Source organism: Equus asinus, chromosome 9 (assembly GCF_041296235.1).
Source record: "Equus asinus isolate D_3611 breed Donkey chromosome 9, EquAss-T2T_v2, whole genome shotgun sequence".
Taxonomy (NCBI): Eukaryota; Metazoa; Chordata; class Mammalia; order Perissodactyla; family Equidae; genus Equus; species Equus asinus.
In genome coordinates this window covers 94,207,458-94,228,818 of record NC_091798.1, presented here as the reverse complement: position 1 = coordinate 94,228,818, position 21,361 = coordinate 94,207,458, and the positions used below count along the sequence as shown (strand labels likewise).

At 40.3% G+C, this 21,361-nt stretch overlaps 1 protein-coding gene across 6 annotated transcripts in view; it reads left to right on the top strand.

Annotated features, from left to right (window-relative positions):
• The window catches only part of FCHO2 (FCH and mu domain containing endocytic adaptor 2), a 115,729-nt gene extending 95,054 nt beyond the window's left edge, over window positions 1-20,675 (top strand). For all 6 annotated transcript variants that reach the window (XM_070517964.1, XM_070517965.1, XM_070517962.1 and 3 more), the window contains 7 exons: window positions 1,811-1,922; window positions 5,281-5,436; window positions 5,796-5,928; window positions 13,907-14,106; window positions 14,867-14,931; window positions 17,737-17,901; window positions 18,204-20,675. In XM_070517964.1, the coding sequence (XP_070374065.1) occupies window positions 1,811-1,922; window positions 5,281-5,436; window positions 5,796-5,928; window positions 13,907-14,106; window positions 14,867-14,931; window positions 17,737-17,901; window positions 18,204-18,226 (854 nt within the window). In that variant the 3' untranslated portion in view covers window positions 18,227-20,675. The remainder of the gene's footprint in view (window positions 1-1,810; window positions 1,923-5,280; window positions 5,437-5,795; window positions 5,929-13,906; window positions 14,107-14,866; window positions 14,932-17,736; window positions 17,902-18,203) is intronic.
• The last annotated feature ends 686 nt before the right edge of the window (window positions 20,676-21,361 follow it).

The following is a 21,361-nucleotide window of genomic DNA, read 5'->3' as shown; positions in this document are numbered from 1 at the left end:
ACTTTGTAGGTTTCTTTTGATTTTTAATGTCAAATCAGTAGCAGACACAGTACCTATCCATTTGTGTGCATTATATAAGGGAAAACATTAATTTCACATTCAAGAGACTCTAATTTCTTTTAATAAAAAATTATTACAGCCTCATCTTTCTCTGAAAATGTGCTTTCCTGAATTTCCTGAACTAGTGACCCTCTAGTTTAGAACAATATATTTTTTTAAAAGTTGATTAAACTAATTTAGATTTACAGTGAAGTTTTCCCAGTGCACAACATGTATTTGCACAATTGTAATGAGTGAATTTATTCTAAGTCTGCTTTTTTCACTTAACATTTTCTTACTCAAATCTCTAAAACTACTGTGTCTTGATCAGGCTCTTATCTTTCACTTCTCTCTCTCGCCTGATCCAAAGTTGAATCCCTGCCAGCAGTCTCGGGTCCACCCTGTGTTCAGAATGATCTTACTAAATGAAAAATGTAGTCATGTTTCTCTTGAACATTTTCAGCAGTTTTTAGTGACAAAAGGGTAAAATTAAAGGTCCTTCATGCCTGATTTGGGTTGTAAACACTTCTCCAGACACATCTTCATGTCCTTTCATCATTCCAGCCCATCCTTCACCCACAAAGTATGCTTTCACTTTGCAAAACTACTTGTGGTTCAAAAAGACACCATTTTTTTATGGCTCCTTAGCAAAGTGTGTGGCACATATTAGTATTTAGTAAGTAGTAGCTATTTTGATTTTGTGAATAAATTTTTATATTATTGAGTTCTTTATTTTCATGTAAAATTTTAAATTGTCTTATTGAGGGGATTGCTTTTCTCAGTGGCCTAAAAGCAGCAGTTCTTGTTTCCATGTATTTTTAATCACTGAGCTATTTCTCTAACTATGAAGAACCTTCGAGATCAAAATTCCTTCCAAATCTTCAATACCACAAAATCTTCTTGGTCTCTAAAGCTAACAAAAGATCTGTATCACTATTTGTAGGATCTCAGTGTAGTAGTGAGGCAGAGAAGGCCGGAATTGTCAGAATTAATACTCCAGGTACCTCAAAAGTAGCTCAGTCTTTCACTGTAGGTAATCCATCTGAAATAAAAATATTGATGGCTATGAACATAGTGTAGCACTTATATAACAAAAGCATACATTCAAATTTCAGAGATTTTTATATGTTGACCTACATTATTCATTTTTTTCCTTTAAAAACACTGACCTTTATATGATTTGACTCTAAAGGTGTCTTATCTAAGTGAACTTTATGTCAGGAATGTTATAAAAAAATAACGTTATTAGTCATTTATTGAGGCAAGGGAGTGTGGGAAAATGATACTAGCATCAGACAAGGGGAGGTAAGAGAGTTACCATAATAATAATGACACCTTCCACTGCTCCATTAGCAATAGCCAACAGATGGAGACAGCTTAAATACAAAAATCTACCTTGATGCCCCACAGTGTGCGATTGGTAGAGTCTGAAAGAATTTAGTATCTGGATGGTGTTGAAGCCGTGTTTTAGTAATTTTACCTCTTCAGGTGAAAGGCTTTTTCCTTCTGACATTTCTTAACCCAACCCTTTGTGGCGTTCCATTTTAAAGAAAAATCAGTGTGACGTGTTTTCCTGATGTTGAATCTGTCCTTTTTATTATGTTCCAATATGACTTATGCTCCATTTCTTAACCTCCAGACTTATACTTGGGGCATCATTGAAACCAGTAATAGAGTCATTTGTGACAAGCTAACATTGTGAATCCACCTGCCTTGGTATTAAATAAATGTCTTTCTGTAGGATTTAACAAATGAATTGTATGTATTCTAGGTGTGTCACGAGGTCCCAGCCCTGTCAGCCTTGGAAGTCAGGACACCTTACCCGTGGCAGTCGCCCTTACAGAGTCTGTGAATGCCTACTTCAAAGGAGCAGATCCCACCAAGTTAGTTTTAAAAAGATACACGTGTGTGTGGGTGTGTGTGTGGGTGTGTGTGAGTTATGTGGGGAGAGGGGGCTTAGTGGTAAATTTTAAGTTCTATTTTGATTCTGTGTAGATTAGAGTTTTCTCTTATTTGTTTACCTGCTTTTTGCTATCAAATATAGTCATTTTGGAATTGGCTTTCAGAGCAGTAGTGATGGGTGTTTCCCGGTTTATTTGCTTTCTTGTTTAGGCTTTATGACCATTATGCCACATCTGCTGTTCGATGTATCTGTGGAGCAGGATGATGGCAGCTGACCTAGATGAGGACAGGACTCTGAGTCTTGGCCTGCTGTATACTTGGCTGAAAGAGTGGTGTTTGCCAGGGAGACCTAGGATGCATGTTAAAATGCAAGACTTTGGAGGATTAGTTTAATCTCCTTCTTTTAAGAAAATGATATTTGGGTGAATGGCCACTCCTACTTTTCATGCGTAACATTATTCACTCAACATATGTTCATTCATCAAATATTGGAGCACTTACTGTATGTGAGACTGTTAGAAGCTTGCGTTATCATGAGAGAAACAGTTTATTAGTTTATTCCTTTTTCTCTGGAGAGAACTTTGTTTACTAAAGTATCCTCGGCACTTATAACAGAGTCTTACACATAGCAAGTGCTCAAATATTTGATGAATGAATGTATATTGAATGAATAATGTTATGCATGAAAAGTCGGGGTATTAATATAGCTGTGAAGGAAAATAAGCCAAGGTAAGTGGATAGAGAATTACAGTAGAGGGCTACTGTTTTAGATGGAATGATCAGAGAAAACCTCCTTGAGGTTAATTGGAGCAGATATTTGTGAGACGTTGAGGCGTAAGCCATGTACATAGCTGAGGGAAGAACATTCCAGCGAGAGTAAGGGACTGAGGCAGAGGCAAGCTTGGTATATTCAGAAAAAGGCCGAGAGTAGCATGTTGCTGAGTGGGAGTGAGCAAGGAGGAAATCAGCCAAAGGCAAATCCACAGAGGGGCCGGGTCAGGTTGCATGTTGGAGACCACGGTAAGGAGTTTCGAGTTTATTTTGAGGGAGGTGAGAAACCAGTGAGCAGAGGAGCAAAGAGGCTCCTTATGTTTTGAAGCAGCACTCTGGCTGCTGTATGGAGAAGAAATTGGAAGGGGCAAGAGTAGATGCAGAGAGAGAGGGTTAACCACAAGTCCAGGTGAGAGATGGTGGCTTGTGTAAGGGTGTCAGCAGAGAAGATGGTGAGCAGTCATGAGATGCTGAATGTATTCTGAAGCAGAGTTGTCAGGATTTGCTGGGGGAGTGGATTGCTGAGTTTGAAGTACTTATTAAGACAACTTAGTGGAGATGTTGAGTTGATACTTGAGTACGTGATTCTGGAGTTCAGAGCATAGGTCCAGGCTAGAGATAAAATATTTAGTAGCTGTTAATTTGTATATAATACTTAAAGCCAGGAGCCTTAGGGAGTAGAGAAGAGACCGGGTGCGAACTAAGTCCTCCCCCCACGTTTAGAAGCAGGAAGATGAGAATGATGCAGCGGAGGAGTTTGAGACCGCAGACAGCGGGCGGCGAGGAGAGAACCAGTAGAGCAGTGTCCCAGAGACGGAGCGAGACTGCTGACAGGTCAGGAAGGTCGGCCCTGGACAGATGCAGAGGCCATCGGTCCTCCTCCACAGTGCAGTGTCGGGAGGAAAGCCTGACTGGAGGGGTTCAGGCAGGAGATGCTGCAAGTGTAGACAAGTGTATCTGGAGAGGGCAGATGCAGACAACTCTTTCAGGATGTTTTGCTCTAAGTGGAAGCAGAGAAATGGAGTGGTAGCGGAGAGAGGTGGTAGAATCAGAGAAGGGCTTTATTAATTTTAGTTTTTGTGGTTTTAAAGATAAAACACATTTCAGCATGTCTGTATGCTAAGGGGAAAAGATGCAGTGTTTACGGAAAATATTGAACCGCAGGAAAGAGAGGGGACAGTTGCACGAGTGAAGTCCTTCCATGTGTGAGAGAAGATGAGCCTCAGTGCAGAAGTGATAGGCTGATCGTCTGTTCACACACAGCAGGGATGGCAGAGGGGTGGACGCAGCGTCGGGTAAATAGGAGTTCAGTAGTGAGAGTAGGAAGAAGTTCTTTTCTGATTTTAAAGTAAAGCCATGGGCTGTGAGTTGGGGGAGGGAATATTGCAGGTTAGAGGAGAAAGGAGAAGGTACGGAGAGAGCTAGGGAATGGAGTCGAATTGCCAGGTAACACTGAGGGCCCAGTGGAAGGTTTCAGCCGCGTGGCGATATAGTTCTCTAGTCACATTCAGCTGTATAGATATAGGTGGGGGGCTGGATTTAGCCAAGACCGTGTTTTGCCATCCAGGCACAGGCAAGTGAAAGAGGAGCACGGGAGGGTTCGTGTAGTAGACTGTATGTAATGATGGGCCAGGAAACCCCAAGAGGAGGAAAGGAGGATGCAAAGGAATGAGTGAAGGTTGGCGACAAAGTGGTAGGAACAATGAATTGTGCAGGTTTTTATGATGTTGGGGGATTGTCGGAGATGCAGTACTAGACAGAATGAGTTGGAAAAATAGGAAGGGGCAATTAGATGAGAGGAGTGGGGAGTCTGAAATTGAGGTTATGGAGGGGCTGCAGCATGGCCAGGGTGGGCTGAAAGACAGGATCGCTGGCAGTAAGGGGCTGCAGAACTGGGTGACCACAGTATTGAAAGGATTATCTGTGTGGATGTTGAAATCACTCAAAATTGTGATAGTAGTCGTGCCGAGACAGACTGACAGTGACTAAAACTTTCAGGAAATGAAAGGGAGTGTTAGAGGTGACTTGAAAGGGATTGATTGGGTAGTGAGTAGTAGTCTGATGGTACGCATTCCAAAAGAAGCAAGTGGCGTTTTAGGAAGGAAGAAAGTTTCAGGAAGGGAGAAGGATTGTAGAATTGGAAGAGGCAATGAGGGGCAAAGACAACATCTACCACTGCCACCATCAGGCCCAGGACTTTGTGGAGTTTGGAGGGAAGAAATACCTACAGCTGGGGACAGTGGTACTAGGGAAGCAGTGACCTTACAGCACAGCCAGGGGATGGGTTCAGCAAACAGATGGAGGACCATTATCAGTGTGCTTGCATTTGTGTTGGGAGTTTAATTCTAAGAAAAGATGATGCTAGATGAGGAGGCCCTTTCACATAGAATCATGTTTTATAATTAAATTGAAAAAATAAAGCATCCATAATTATGATAAAAGATTTTTATGTGTGTGTGTGTGCATGCATGTGTATATATAAAGTCCTTTTTAAACCAAATATGCTCTAAATGGAGATGAAAGCACCTTATTTAAACCATTTAAATTTTTCAAAATCCCCTCTTTCAGGTGTATTGTGAAGATCACTGGTGACATGACAATATCGTTTCCAAGTGGAGTTATCAAAGTCTTCACTGGCAATCCGTCTCCCGCCGTGCTGTGCTTCAGGATGAAAAACACCGGCAGACTGGAGCAAATTCTTCCAAACGCACAGCTTGTGTTCAGGTTTGTGTACTTCTGTTTTGAAGGTGAAATTTCTTAAGAAATTTTTCTTTCTTTGAAGCAATAATATTTCAATTTGAAGACAATACCAAAGCTAGCTATTGTGATTAAACAGCCTTGTGCTGTCTTGTTTTGTTTTGGGTCGTGGTCATAGTTTTTGTTGAGTCCTTCTCTGCTCTCCATCTTCTCATCTTTCAGACAAGTTCTGCTACGTTCCATTCTTTATCCCCTAACTTTTGTTTTCCCTCATCCCACCTTTTGGTTCATTTCTGCTAGTCTTTCTCAGGTCACCAAATTACTACCCAGTGGCAAATGATAAAGATAAGTTAATAAAATAACAAAAATATTTCTTATACATACAGTGATCCATCACAGTGTGATTCTAACACAAAAGATTTTTGGATGAACATGCAAGCTGTTACTATCTACCTCAAGAAGCTTTCAGAGCAAAATCCAGCTGCTTCTTATTATAATGTAGATGTGTTAAAGTATCAGGTGAGTGTCGCATCATTGTAAAACTCCTAAATTAAAATATTAACAAATAGAATCTCACAGATTATTAAATGAATGTCGTGGCCAAATGAGGTTCATTCCAGAAATGCAAGGATATTTCAAAATCAGAAAATCTGTTAAGCCTATGGAGACTGTGACCAATTTGATCAAATTAATCATCTATTCCTAATTAAAATACTATTTAAATATAAATACGTGAATGTGTCCTTAACCTGAAAAGACCAGCAGCAATTCCTAAATAATAATGCAATTCCTAAAGCAATCAATTAAAATAAGGAATGGTAGACACCCATTATTTCTGTTAATGTGTAAGATTTTTCTGTATGTGTTAGTACAGTTAGACTAGAGAATAAGAGGTAGTAAATATTGGGAAGGGACCAAGATTATCATTATTTACAGGGGATATTCATAGTCCTAGAAAACTCGAGAATTGATTGAAAAACTATTTGATATAGGAGAATTTAGTAAAGTGGTCAGTTTAAAAACTAATACAAAAATTAATAGCTTTCGAAACACCTAGTTAGGGTAACTAATGGACGAGAATTTCACAATAAAAAAACTAATTAGAATTGGAGAGGTGGTCTAAGATGGCGACGTAAGAAGACACTGACTTGCGGCCTCCCACGGATGTACCGAGTCTACAGCAACGTGCGGAACAGTTCCTTCTGAAAAAAACCCAAAGCTAGCTGAACAGCTCCTTCACGTCAATAAATGGGGACAGGGCCACATGAAGGTGGGGAGGAGAGGCTGAGACATGGTCTTGCTGTGAACCCCACCCCTAGTGTGTGACCCACAGTCGGGAGGAAACTCACAAACCCAGAGTTTCTCCCTGAGGAGCAAAGTGTGCATACCCCACATCAGGCACCTCAGCTTTTAAGACCTGCACCTGAGAGATGAGCCTCCAAAAGATGGGGCTTTGAAAACCAACAGGGCTCATGTTGATGAGATTCAAAGGGCTATAGTGATCTGAGATACAGCTCTTGAGGGCTTGCGCACAGATTCACCCCAGGGCTCTGCGCAGAAGCAGCCGTTTGGAAAGTGCCAGACTTCATGTGAAAGAGAGTCATTTGCTAACCTTAAAGCATCAACTTGAGTGGCCAGGCCTGTGGGATTCTCTCACGGATAGAGGGCTGGCAGGCACCACTTTATCACTCTCCCTCTACTTTGCTGAAGCCGGCAGATGCCATATATTTTCTTTTTCTTTTTTGCTCTATGCTTTTTTTTTTTTTTTAACCTCTAGACTTGTTATTTTCCTGGCGGATGCCATCTTTACCCTCCAACCCATGGGTGCCATCTTTGTGCGCTCCCTCTACCTTGCTAAAGCTGGCAGGTGCCATCCTTTTTTTTTTTTTTTTTTTTACTCTAGACCTTTTTGTTTTCTTCCTTAGTAGGTTCCATCCTCTAGCTCTCCCTCTGCCATGCCCGTGTCTCCTAGAGGGGAGCTTTTACACCCATCTGCTGCCCTGGGTTTTGCTGCTGTAGCCCAAGGGACACCCCTTGATCACCTGGCTCTGGAGGCCAGGGAGGTCTTGCATTCCTGGGTCCCATGGGACTGTGACGATGGGAGAGAGAGATCTTGGCAGGCAGCCACCCCCCGGGCATTGCACAGAGAGAATGAAACACCCCACATTCACTTGTCCTGGAGCTTCACCCTGAGGGCAGGCTCCAGGTCAGGCACACGTGTAGGGGCTATGGAGGTGCTCCCAGGGAACAGAAGCTGGGGACACCATCTTTGCGTTCTCCCTCTGCCTCACTCCAGCTTGCTGGTGTCTCCCAGAAAGGAGCTTATACACTCAGCTGGAGCCCCAATTTTTGTGACTGTCACCCAGGAGACACCTCCAGATCACCTGGTCTGGTGGCCCTCAGGGCTTACACTTGCAGTGCCACAGGACTGTATAGTTTGCATACTTCAAAAGCTACTGCCTGAGGGGGCCAGCCTGGTAGCACAGTGGTTAAGTTCACATGTTCTGCTTCGGTGGCCTGGGGTTGGCTGGGTCTGACCCCGGGTGCAGACATGGCACTGCTCGTCAAGCCATGCTGTGGCAGGCGTCCCACATATAAAGTAGAGGAAGGTGGGCACGGATGTGAGCTCAGGGCCAGTCTTCCTCAGCAAAAGAGGAGGACTAGTGACAGATGTTAGCTCAGGGCTGATCTTCCTTTAAAAAAAAAAACTGCTGCCTGAGGTTCTGGCTTCCAATCAGCCTGCATTGAGGTGCTCACTGAGATCCTCCCCCTTGGGACACTGACAGGTCTTTGCACACCCTCAACTACTGTGAGCCACTAAAAATAAAAGAGGCTGCTTGAACAATCACAAAGGTTTGAGAGATAGCCAAGAGCTAGGGCAGGGTTGAACAATAAGGTTCATCTCCTACGTGAGGCTACCCCTTCAAGACTAGGAGGGGTGGCTGTTTCACCGAATGCCTAGGCACCAACAGAGTCAAAGCAAAATGAGGAAACAGGAATATGTTCCAAACAAAAGGACAAGTGAAAACCTCAGAAAAAACTAATGATAACAGAGATAAGTGATTTACCTGATAAAAAGTTCAAAATAATAGTCATAAAGATGCTCACTGGACTTGGGAGAGGAATAAATGACACAGTGAGAATTTCAATGAAGAAATAAAGCATAAGAAAGTACCAAACGGGAATCACAGAGCTGAAGAATACAGTAACTGAATTGAAGATACACTATGCTGTGGGCTTCAACAGCAGACTAGATCAAGCAGAGGAAAGGATCAGGGAGCTCAGAGAGGGCAGAGGAACTCACCCACTCAGAGCAGCAAAAAGAGAAAATAATTTTAAAATGTGAAGACAGCTTTAGGGACTTATGGGACAAGACCAGGTAGACTAACATTCACATCAGGTCCCAGAAGAAGGAGAGAGAGAGTGGGGCAGAAAATTTATTTGAAGAAATAAAAGCTGAAAACATCCCTAACCTGGGGAAGGAAACAGGCATCCAGATCCAGGAAACACAGAGAGTTCCAAATAAGGTGAACCCAAGGAGACTCACACAAAGACTTATAATTAAAATTTTGAAAGTTAAAAAGACAGAATCTTAAAAGCAGCGAGAGAAAAACAACTTGTTACGTACAAGAGAACCCCATAAGACTATCAGCAGATTTTCCAAGAGAAATTTGCAGGCCTGGAGGGAGTGGCACAATACATTCAAAGTGCAGAAAGATAAAAACTTCCAACCGAGAATCCTCCATCCAGCAAAGTGAAGGAGAGAGAAAGGATTTTCCAGACAAGCAGAAGCTGAAGGAGTTCTTGAACATTAAAGCAGACTTACAAGAAATGTTAGAGTGACTTCTGTAAGCTGAAAAAAGGCACTAATTAGGAATAAGGAAGCAAATGAAAGTATAAATTCCACTAGTAAAGGTAAATATATAATAAAGGTAGTATGATGGTCAAAAGACAAAAATAGTAAAAATAACTACAACTACAATAATTAAGGGCTGCACGGATAAAAAGATGTGAAAAGTGACATCAAAAACATAAGACGTGATGGAGGAGAAAAAATGTAGAGCTTTAGAATGTGTACAAATTTAAGTTATTATCAACTTAAAATGACTGTTATATATATAGGTTGTTATAGGTAAGCCTCTTGATAACCACAAAGCAAAAACCTGTAGTAGATACATAAAAGATAGTGAGAAGGGAATCTAAGCATTCCACTAAAGAAAGTCATCAAACCACAAGAGGAGAGAGCAAGAGGAGAAGAAGGAAAAAGAGGACTACAAAACAGCCAGAAGACAGGCAACAAAATGGCAGGAAGTATGTACCTGTCAGTAATTACTTTAAATGTAAATGGACTAAATTCTCCAATCAAAAGACACAGAGCGGCTGAATGGATAAAAAATCCAAGACCCAAATAGATGGTGCCTACAAGAGACTCCCTTCAGGTGTAAGGACACACAGACTGAAAGTAAAGGGATGAAAAAAGATGTTCCATGCAAATGGAAGCCAAAAGAAAGCTGGGCTAGTGATAGTTCTATCAGACAAAAAAGACTAAAACAAAGACTGTAATAAGAGACAAGGGCATTACATAAGGATAAAGGGGTCCATCCAATGAAAGGAGTTAACATTTGTAAATATTTACACACCCAACATAGGAGCACCTAAATATTTAAGCATATATTAACGGGGAGAAGTAGACAACAATTCAGTAATAGAGGAGTTTAATAACCCACTTTCCTCAATGGATAGATCATCCAGACAGAAGTCAGTAAGGGTACATTGGCCCTAAACAACTCATTAGACCTGATGGACTTAACAGATAGATACAGAACATTCCATCCAAAAGCAGAAGAATACACATTTTTCTCAAGTGCACATGCAACATTATCCAGGATAGATCATATGTTAGGCTGCAAAACAAATCTTAATAAATTTAAGAAGACTGAAATCATATCAAGCATCTTTTCTGACCACAATGACTATGAAACTAGAAATCAATTGCAAGAAGAATTCCAAAGAATTCAAAAATATGTGGAGATTGAACATGTTACTGGACAACCAGTGGGTCAGGAAGGAAATCAAAAGAAATTTAAAAAATACCTTGAGACAAATGAAAATGGAAATACAACATGCCAAAATTTATGGAATGCAGCAGAAGCAGTTCTAACAGGGAAGTTTATAGTGATAATTGCCTAAGTCAAGAACCAGAAATCTCAGATAAACAACCTAACTTTATACCTCAGGGAACTAAAATGTGAAGAACAAACGAAGCCCAAAGTTAATGAAAGGAACTAAGGAAGATCAGAGCAGAAATAAATGAAATAGAGACAAACAGACTGGAAAAGATCCATCGAACTAGGAGCTGGTTCTTTGAAAAGATAAACAAAATTGACAAACCCTTAGCTAGACTGCCAAGAAAAAAAGGGCTCAAATAAGTAAAATCAGAAATGAAAAAGGACATTAGAACTGATAGCACAAAAATACAATGGATGATAAGAGACTAGTATGAACAATTATATGCTAACAAATTGGACAACCTCAAAGAAACGGATAAATTCTTAGAAACATACAACCTTCCATGACTGAATCATGAAGTTATAGAAAATCTGAAGAGACAGATTACTAGTAAGGAGATTGAATCACTAATCAAAAACCTCCCCACAAACAAAAGTCCCAGACTAGACGGCTTCACTGGTGAATTCTACCAAACATACAAAGAAGAGTTAGTATAATCCTTCTTGAACTCTTCCAGAAATAGAAGGGGAGGAAACACTCCAAACTCATTTTCCTAGGCCTGCATTACCTGATCCCAAACCAGACAGAGACACTGCAGGAAAATTACAGGCCAGTATCCCTGGGGAACATACATGCACAAATCCTCAACGAAATATTAGCAAACCAAATTCAACAATACATTGAAAAGACCGTATACAATGATCAAGTGGGATTTACTCCAGGCATACAAGGATGGTTCAGTATCTGCAAATCGATCAACATGATACATCACGTTAACAAAATGGATAAAAATTATATGTTCATCTCAATAGATGCAGAAAAAGCATTGGACAGAATTCAACATCTGTTTATGATAAAAAAAAAAAGGAGCATTCAAGGCAACATGGGAATGATGAATTTTTCAGTAAAGTGGTATTTGGGCAACAAGCTAGAGATTTGGGAAAAAATCAAGCTGAATCTCTAACTCATGCCTTTAACGAAAATAAAATCAGCATGTATCAAATGTTTAATAATAAGTGAAACCATAAAGATAATAAGATAAATCATGGGTGAATATATGTATATCTCTGGGTATAAATGCATGTGTGTGTATATATATAATATTTATTATATATTTTAATCCTGAAATGTGGAAGACCTAAGTGTGATACAAAACCCAGAAGCCATGCAATAAGTGACATATTTGATGCAAAAATAAAATTTATGTGTGTGTGTATAAAATATTTGGTTAAAATAAAGCCTTAAGCAGAAGCATTATCTCATCGGAGGGAAAAGTATTTGTAATGCAGTCGGCCCTCAGTATCCATGAGTTCCTCATCTTGAGATGCAGCCAAGCCTGGACTGAAAGACCTGATTTTTGCAACTGTACTGAACGTTTGCAGACTTTTTTGTCATTATTCCTTAGACAATACAGTATAACTATTTACATAACTTCTACATTGTATTAGGTATTATAAGTAATCTAGAGATGATTTAAGGTATACAGGAGGATGTGTGTAGGTCAGATGCAAATACTATGCCATTTTATATAAGAGACTGGAGAGTCTGCAGATTTTGGTATCTGTAGGGGTTTCTGGAACCTGGACCAAAAGGGTTACTCTGAAGAGCCCTTCTGAATTAGTAAGTAAAAGGTGAATAACTCCACAGAGAGATAACTTACAGAAAGATGCTGTAAGTTGGTAGTATTCAGAGCAATGACCATTAAGACGACAGAGAGCTGTCAGTTTTAGCCCATCAGATTGGCAAACATGAAAAAGATTGCTCTAAGAGAGGTGTGACCACTTGTTAATAGGAGTACAAATTAATAGAACCTCTTAGAAGGCAGTTCTATTAAATTGTTGAAAAGATAACCTTTAATTCAGCAGTTCCACTTCCAGAAATCTGTTCTTCAGAAATCACACAAATGGCCAAAAAAAAGTCAGGTACAGGGGTCGGCCCTGTTGCCGAGTGGTTAAGTTCGCACTCTGCTTCAGTGGCCCAGGGTTTCGCCAGTTCAGATCCTGGGTACGGACCTAGTGCTGCTCATCAGGCCATGCTGACGTGGCATCCCACATGCCACAACTAGAAGGACCCACAACTGAAACATATAACTGTACTGAAGGCTTTGGGGAGAAAGGAAGAAAAGAAAAACATTGGCAACAGATGTTAGCTCAGGTTCCAATCTTTAAAAAAAAAAATGCCAGGTACAAAGGGTATTTGCTGCAGCCTTGTTTGGAAACCACCTAAGTACACATGCACAGAGGTGGCGGCTGACTGAATGAATCATTGTAGCCTTTAAAAAGAAGGAGGAGGAGTCGTGTTTGCATGCCCAAGAAGTCTGGAAGGATGGGCACCATGATGTTAACAGTGGGGAGTAAGAAGGCCAAGGGATAAATTTTGTATTTCATATACTTCTGTATTTAAATTTTTAATAGGGTAATTGTATTAAAATGGCTTATGTTTCTAGGGAATAAATACTTTGAAAAGCAAAAAACTACTGCCGCTTTATTTAGCTTAAAGTTTATTCTAAGTATTTATTGTCATTCATTCAACAAAAGTTTATTATTCAGTCCTTGCTAATTGCTAGGAATAGCGTGGGGAGACAGACAGTAAATACAAGTAAACAATCCTGTTTGCTGTGGTGTGGAGAAGTGAAAAACGGTGTAGGGTAAGGTAAGGAACATTGAAAGTGCAGTTTTCAATGTACATTTAAACAGGGTGATCAGGGTAGGTCTCATTGGAAAGCAGTCACTTGAGCAAGGAACTAAAGAAGTGGAAGGAATTGCACCATTTATTGTGGGTCATGTGATTAAAAGTAAGCATTTGAGGTTGGAAGTATTCTAATTCCAGGCTTGCAGAGCTGCATGGTGGCCCATCTTTTTCTGATTTAAATCTAAATTCTCGTAACCCATAAAGAATCTTAGAATTCTGTGTTGAATGCTGAGAGGCGTTCAAACGTTCTGTGCATAAACGAGAATCACCTGATAGCATGCTGATTTCTGGGCCCTGTACCTAAGATGTTGAAACAGATTTTCTGCATTTGGAGCCAGGGCAATGCACATTTTAAGCAAACACCGCAGGAGTTTTGATGTAGGTAGTCCCAGGTCCACACTTTGAGAGTGACTCTTAACTCCTTTGAGATGAACCTGCTTTACTCTGCCTAGCAACAGACAACTCCCTCCGTTAGTTTTGATTCTGTGAGCTCTTGTGTTGAAGTGTGCATATAATTACCATGACTTGTTTACTTTTCAGGCCAAAGACAATTGTTTGGGTTTTTTTCTCTTTAAAGGTATCATCAAATGGTATTCAGTCCACTCCTCTAAATCTTGCAACGTATTGGAAATGTAGTGCTGGCACCACAGATCTGAGAGTGGATTATAAGTACAACCCAGAAGCCATGGTGGCCCCCAGCGTGCTCTCCAACATTCAGGTGGTGGTCCCAGTGGATGGAGGAGTCACGAACATGCAGTCCCTTCCCCCTGCAGTATGGTAAGTTAAGTAGATTTCTTCATTCCTGCTAAATTTCTGTTGCAACCTCCAACTTTTAGAACCTGAGTTCTGAGAGTTTTCTTCGAAGTTTGAAAAGCTTTAGTCCATTTTCCTGTAGAAACCGTTCTGAAAGATGCTGTTCATTTTACTAGTCAAGCCACAGTAGCCTCAGTGCAGCATAAAGAAAACTAGTTTTGTTGTCACCACCCAGACTTCAATGATTCAATACAACTTTACCCTTAAGCAAGTTGTGTAAGCTCTCTAAGCGTTATTTTTTTTCAATTTAAAAATAGATAATTGTTTTACAGGGTGAAATATAGCATCTAGCCTATCTATAGGAACACCTTTCTGGTTAGTATTTAGTGGTATTAATTACTCCCATCTCTTAACTACCTCTCTTGTTCCCTCCGTGAATATCAGTAGACAGTCTGACCACTGTGTGTTTGTGTCACTGTTTAATAATAGAAGTGTGTTCTCCTTGAGTAACAAAGGTACTGAGCCACCTGTACGTTGTTTTCCTTTCTCTGACCAGTAGAAACGAGAATTACGTAATTTGGTAAACTTCCGTTTATTGAGAAAGATAGAGCATTGTGGTTGTTTATATCACACGCACATTTTCACCAGATGATGCTGCTGAAAGTGAAGTTAGCACTGTAGTTGTTGTAGTGAAATACGTCAGATGCGTTTGTTTACTGAGCGCCCATCCACGGGTAAGGTGCTCCACTGGACTCTTCATCTGAAGATACCTGTTTTTTTATAGGAATGCAGAACAGATGAAAGCCTTTTGGAAGCTGTCTGGTATTTCCGAAAAATCAGACAATGGAGGTAAGCCTGTGTATGCTTTTTTGTTTATAATGTGATATCACTGAAAATGGATTTCTTAAGCATGATTTTGGAAAATTTTCTCCTGGAATTTCATGCCTTCAGTTCTAGAATTGACCACTAGGTGGAAGTTAATACCTTAAATGAGAGTGGACCAGTTGAGATTGAAACACATTTTTTCCCCTCTAGATTGAAGATGGTTTCTCTTAAGAAAAAAAATTTGTTTTGCTGTAACTTTACAAATATTATGTAAATGCTTCTTATGCTCACATGCTAACATTAAGAGAAAATACCTAATAAAGTAATTTAAAGAGGCAGAACCATCTATCCCAGCTAGGTAACCTGATAACTAATTGAAATTGATTTAACATACTCCAGCTCATTCTGTTAATGGGGTACTCCTGGCCTCCCAGACAACATGTAGAAGCTTCCAATATTTAAAAAGCCCTCTTGTCTACTCCGTCTTCCTAAGAAAACCTTTCCTGGTCATTTCCCCTTATTACAACTAACCATCTCCAGCCTTCAATTCTGGGATGATAATTTTCGGGAGAAGCAAGTTCATTGCCTCCTCCCACCAGATCTGCACCAGTTTGTGTTCACAGTGCAAAGTCTCTGCTAGCTTATCCCTCCTCCTCTCTCTCCTAACGTAGTTTAGAATGTAATTCCCAGGACAGACAAGTCTGCAGTTTTAATTATTTGCATTTTCTCTGACTCAAAGGAGAATTCTTCTGTCCTCTTTTGAATGCCTAAATTAACCTTCAGTAACTTTTCCTATTAAGTAGGTTTGTTGGCTTTTAAAGTTTCGCTCAGCTTTTTCTTTTTGGACATTTTAAACATAATGTGATCCAAACATAAAACACATCAGTAGGTTTTCTCGTGGGAGTTTCTGCGTACGGACCAGGAACAGGTCTGTACGATCTGTTCACCTAGGCCTGCCCTGCCGAGCCGCCCTTTCACAAGAGACCACGTGTCGGGTGAAACAGCCAGGCCAACTGGCAGCACTTGGTTGCTGTTTGGTATTTAGAAGTTGCCTGTTTTTAGGTGGCCAACTGTACTGACTGTTACTCCAGCTTTATGGTTTTTGGGGGTACAAAACTGAAATGCCTAGTTGAAACTAGAAGTTAACCAGAAATCCTACTTGGGTTGAGGGCTTACAGCAGTTAGCAAGGGAGAGAGGATGTATTTTTCTCCCTATTTAATGAAACATAACTGTTGTAAATACTTACCAAGAAGGGAATTTGTTCTCTCAAGAATAGGACTCAGATTTTCTAACCAGATGTTTTAATGGTTTCCCTCTGCTGTTCAGGTATCAGAGTGTCTGTGTGAGGAAATGGAAAAATCTTATAAACGTGCTTCTGATTTGGTTAGTCAGCCTTTAAAGAGAAATATCCAGATTAGAATACTGTAAAATAGAAATCTGTTTCTGTTCTGGCTTTATGCCCGGAAGAGGGATGGGAGTAATTCTAAGCTTAAGGATTGCGAAGGCGGCTGCTCTTGGCCTGCGTTGGAGCTTCCACAGAATTGTAGTGCGCGTCAAGACTTGGGAGTTTAAGGAGGGCCTGCACTGGTTAAGAATTGGCAGCTGTCCACCTTCCCAGCGGATCTCTGCCGCCAGGCACAGTAGTCTCGGATGGGTCAGTGTTACAGTGCCTTCTTCCAGATGTCTCTCTGTGGTGGTGACTTCTGTGCAGGGACTCATAGAATGCCACTCCTGCTGCTCAGCATTTCTGTCTGCTTTCCCCAGCCAGCAACCCGGGGCCTCCTAGATGCTGCCTCCTCTCTCACCTCTTGATTCCAAGGCCTATATGTCCTTCATACGCATCTCTGTCTTTCCTTTCCCTAAGCCTCATCCAGATCCCCATTTCCAGTCACTGGAGTCCTGACTGTGGTGTTGATGTTCAGTTGGTTTCCGTGCTTTGCATTCTACTCATCCCTCCCCTTCTGAGATGCTAGTCTGTAACGTTTCTGTCTTCTGTATCTTTGGTGGCTCCCTGTGTCTTACCATGGCAGGTGAAGAGATGCAGAGCTTCTTCCTTGCTGCCACTCTCCTCCGCTCGTGTCCCACGCTCCGCTCTTCTGCTATAGATGCCGTTCCCTTAATGCATCATTCTCTCAGGCTTCCCAGCCTGTCCCGCAGCTCCCCTGCCTGAAACACACCATCAGCCCCACCGCCATTTTACGTGCTGTCATGCCCATAGCTCCTGAGAGCCCTTGTACAGCATTTATCACATTCCTTGTAGTTATTGGGTTCCCTCTTTCTGCCATGCCCTTAGACTGAGGTTTATTGAATAAGTGGTTACATGAAAAGAAAGCACCTCAGAAATGTGTTTGGCATGATGTTAGACCAGTCAAACTGTAAAAAGAGAATAGAAAATAGTACTGTTGACACCGGTCTTCCTGACCTTCTCTGTCTCTCCGCCCTACCTCTGCCACCGTGATGTGGCACTAGCAGCATTTCCTTCTGACTTATTCTTACCCATCTCCCTCCAGGCGTCCCTCCACCTGCCCTCAATGACCTCCTCTTCCTCTTTCAATGCACTTCAGCATGCAAATGGCATAGGAATCTCAGTAGTAAACACCTCTGAAGATTTCTATTAAGTCGAGGAGAAGCATGGATTGAGGTTATTTACTGAAGGAATATTCAGATGTCTGAATAAAGTCTGATTTGGAAACAGGACAGTGTCCATTTACTGTACACATTTCATGAATTTGGCATAGGACTGATATAGTTTAACTTACTTGATGACTTGATTTTTCAGTGTGAAATGTATGTTACCCCTTATCAATGCTTTATTCTTTTCCTTGTAGGCTCTGGGTCCCTCAGAGCAAAGTTCGATCTTTCAGAAGGACCCAGTAAACCCACAACCCTTGCGGTGCAGTTCCTCAGCGAGGGGAGCACCCTCTCAGGAGTGGACGTCGAGCTCGCAGGCACTGGCTACAGGCTTTCCTTAGTCAAGAAGCGGTTTGCCACCGGTAAGTTGCGAGATTTCAGGCATTTTAATGTACATGGGAAACATTCTTATTCCAGCAGTGGGTTACTGAGCAGCTGTCAAGCCGTTTACAGTCTGAAGGCATGGAGACTTTGTCTTTGACCTTTGGTACAAGGTGCCTGCAAGTGAGTGGACCCATGCTCCGGTAGCTGAGCACCGTGACCTGAGGCTAATGGATTCTACACAGCCGACGGGAACGGGGTTCTGGCCTGTCACCGCAGTGACGACGTCCTCCTCTGAGTTGGTCTGAGTTGTAACTGGGAAGGTCTGCTTGCTGTCTTTCAGGGCGCTACCTGGCGGACTGTTGACAGGCCTGGGAAGGCGGTCGGCTCGAGGGAGGAGTGCAAACCTGCCATTCTGCGTTCTCTGTTCTTTCCGAACGCTCTTCTACCTTGTCTGATGCTTTGAGACTTTCGAGATATTCGAGAGCTGACCACACGCTTTAAGTTGCACTTTTGAAGTGAGTCATCGAAAGAGACAGCGCTGCACCAGTTTTCAGCGCTGTCAGTGATGAGCTGCAATATTCGGGAAGCACATTTATTCAGATTCTCAGTAAAATGAAGTTTTCCTAGGCTCAAATTTTAAATTATCTTCAGTGTCTATGTTGTCTGTGTTGACAGAAGGGTTATAGTGTAATGTCAGGCCTAAACTGTCTGGAGAGCAAGCACAAAGTAATTTACTTTCCATAAATTTCTAGTCAGAGATGGCTTTGAAATTTCATAAGTTTGATATTGAATGGATACAAACACCGTGAATTCCGAGTTTTGGATAATGTTAATTTAGAACACTCAGTCAAATTGAGTGATGTGCCATAAAGCAATCAGACCAGAGTTGAGGTGTATGCAGAACATCTATAATTTGATTCTCATATAAACATATTAATAAAGTGTTATAAATGGTGTTTTATATGATTTTTTTAACCCTCAAGTGCAATGTGTTTTAAAATAAGCTTGCAAAAGACAGCAGAAAGAGTTACTTCTGCGGTTAGTTAACTTTATAGAAGTTGTGATTGTTTTCATGAATTAATGCTGTAGATTAATTTATTTTTATATGGGTTACATAATATGTGCCTTTTAAAACAATAACAAAAACCGAAAATGTGCCTATCCAGTTTGTGAGCATTAACGCGCCTCACTTTTTCCTCACAATCTGGATCTTCTATTCAGAATCTTATGGTGGTCAAGCATTTTTACAAAATATTTTGCAATTTTTGTAAATACCTTTGGTTGCAATTGAGAAGAAAATTCAGAATAACTAAAGGATAATCTATATTTAAGAACTCTGGCTCACTTCTTTAGTGATACACTGTAGCCACTAGAAAGAGAAATATACCTAATGGCATATGTTTACAGGGAAAAAAGTTACCTTCAGATATTCCGCCTTAACCTCATCAGAAGTATGTAAATCTTAACACAAATTCTGAAAAACTGTAATGGTAAGTTGATGACTGGTATTTTAACCCTCAATGTCACATTTCCCTTCACTCTGTTTATCATTGGAAATTTACACATTTATTTACTGATTGTGTTGTGAGCATGAATTTTGTAGTATTTTGTGAGGAACATAATTTAGAAAAGATTAGTTTTAGCATTAGAGAGAGAAGTGCTGCCTTTTTTTTCATTTCAATGATTGGAAAAATTACCAGTTTGTATGTTTTTATTCTTGTTTAATTGCCACCTGCTAAAAATAGGGAAATCATTTGAAGTGATGGATTGGGCTAAGCATTTCTTAAACTACTAATATTAAATAGTAAAAAGTCTAACTTAAAGCAAATCCTGATTAATTGAAGGAATTAAATATTTTGGACAAAGCTTCATAATTTACAAACGGGAATTTTATTTATAGGGATAAGTACCAATGTCCTGCATTTTGCATAGAAATGATAAATTGTGTTATATATGATAATATAAAACCACTAATTGTTCTGTTAAGCTTTACAGAAAATAAAACCCCTACTACTAGACATTTGTGTAACATCCTGACATACTAAACACAGCAGAAAATCTACTCGTTAGCAATATATATAACACGGTATGTGCTTTCTTTTATATATTCACTGTTAGCCCAATTCTAAGTTTAAATTTGACTAAAGCAACACAAGACAATTTGCTAAAATATTCATCTTTACTAGATAGTGAGCAAAATTAGAATCTCTGACTCTTCCATTGTGTTCTTTCAAGCGGAGTTCCAGTCCCTCGCTGGCACCCTAACTGTAACGGCTTTGCGGTCAAACTGCTTCTGCCAGGCAGTTGATACTTCGTTATTGGGATTCAGACACCGTAAACTCACCGTTTGTTTTTAATCAAGTATTTACCTAAAAATGTACAAATTAGTGAAATGGTTAAACTTCTGCACTTTCTTAATTACCACAGTCTTCATACCAAGTGTTGATACATAAATTTGTATTGGGTGCAGGTTACAATTTTGAAGCCATATGAGTTTATATTGATTTTTTTCATTTAAAATCCACTAATGGTGTAAAAAAGACCAGTAGATTTTCAATGGGAAATGTATTTAGCAAGCTGGTTCTTGCTTATGTATAGTGATAAACTTTGTAGCTGCCTCTTTAACCAAGAATTTGTAAACACAGAACTCTAACAAATGTGAGTTTTTAAGAATTGTTATTTACTACTTTGAGTTGTAATTAGAACAATGCAAATCTATCTTACAAAATTTTGTAAATATTTTTGATTTTTTCATAAAATGTAAATTTTACGTAAGAGTTGTGCCCTTAATAAACATGTAATATATAATTTATCAGTTGGTGTCTGTGTCTCTGTTCTCCTCTGTGTCGTAGGTGTTAGGACAAGGCAGGCTGGGTGGGAAGTGAGTAATTGGTTTTGAACTTTGCATCAGCATTTGGACAGGCATGCAGATTGATCTGTTATTTAGTTTTAATTGATCATATAGGAAAAGTTCATTTGAAGTTTAACCCCAAAATGTAAACATCATTTAACAAGGGATTATTATTATTTTTTTTTTTTTAAAGATTTTATTTTTTCCCTTTTTCTCCCCAAAGCCCCCCAGTACATAGTTGTATATTCTTCGTTGTGGGTTCTTCTAGTTGTGGCATGTGGGACGCTGCCTCAGCGTGGTTTGATGAGCAGTGCCATGTCCGCGCCCAGGATTCGAACCAACGAAACACTGGGCCGCCTGCAGCGGAGCGCGCGAACTTAACCACTTGGCCACTGGGCCAGCCCCAAGGGATTATTTTTATATGTTTCTAAATATACTTAAATTGATGTTAAGCTTTAGCAAAGACTTTCCTCCTGACCGGTTGCTTAGGAACACAATCATACACAGTTTTAAAACCAGGCTCTTCCGAAGAGGTAATCAGGAACATCCAGCCTCTCAAAAACCAGTGGATTTAGAAAGGACCAGAAAGAGAAAGTAGAAAAAGTATTGAAAATTTTGCTAAAAGGAGCAGTTTAGTTAATCTGGGT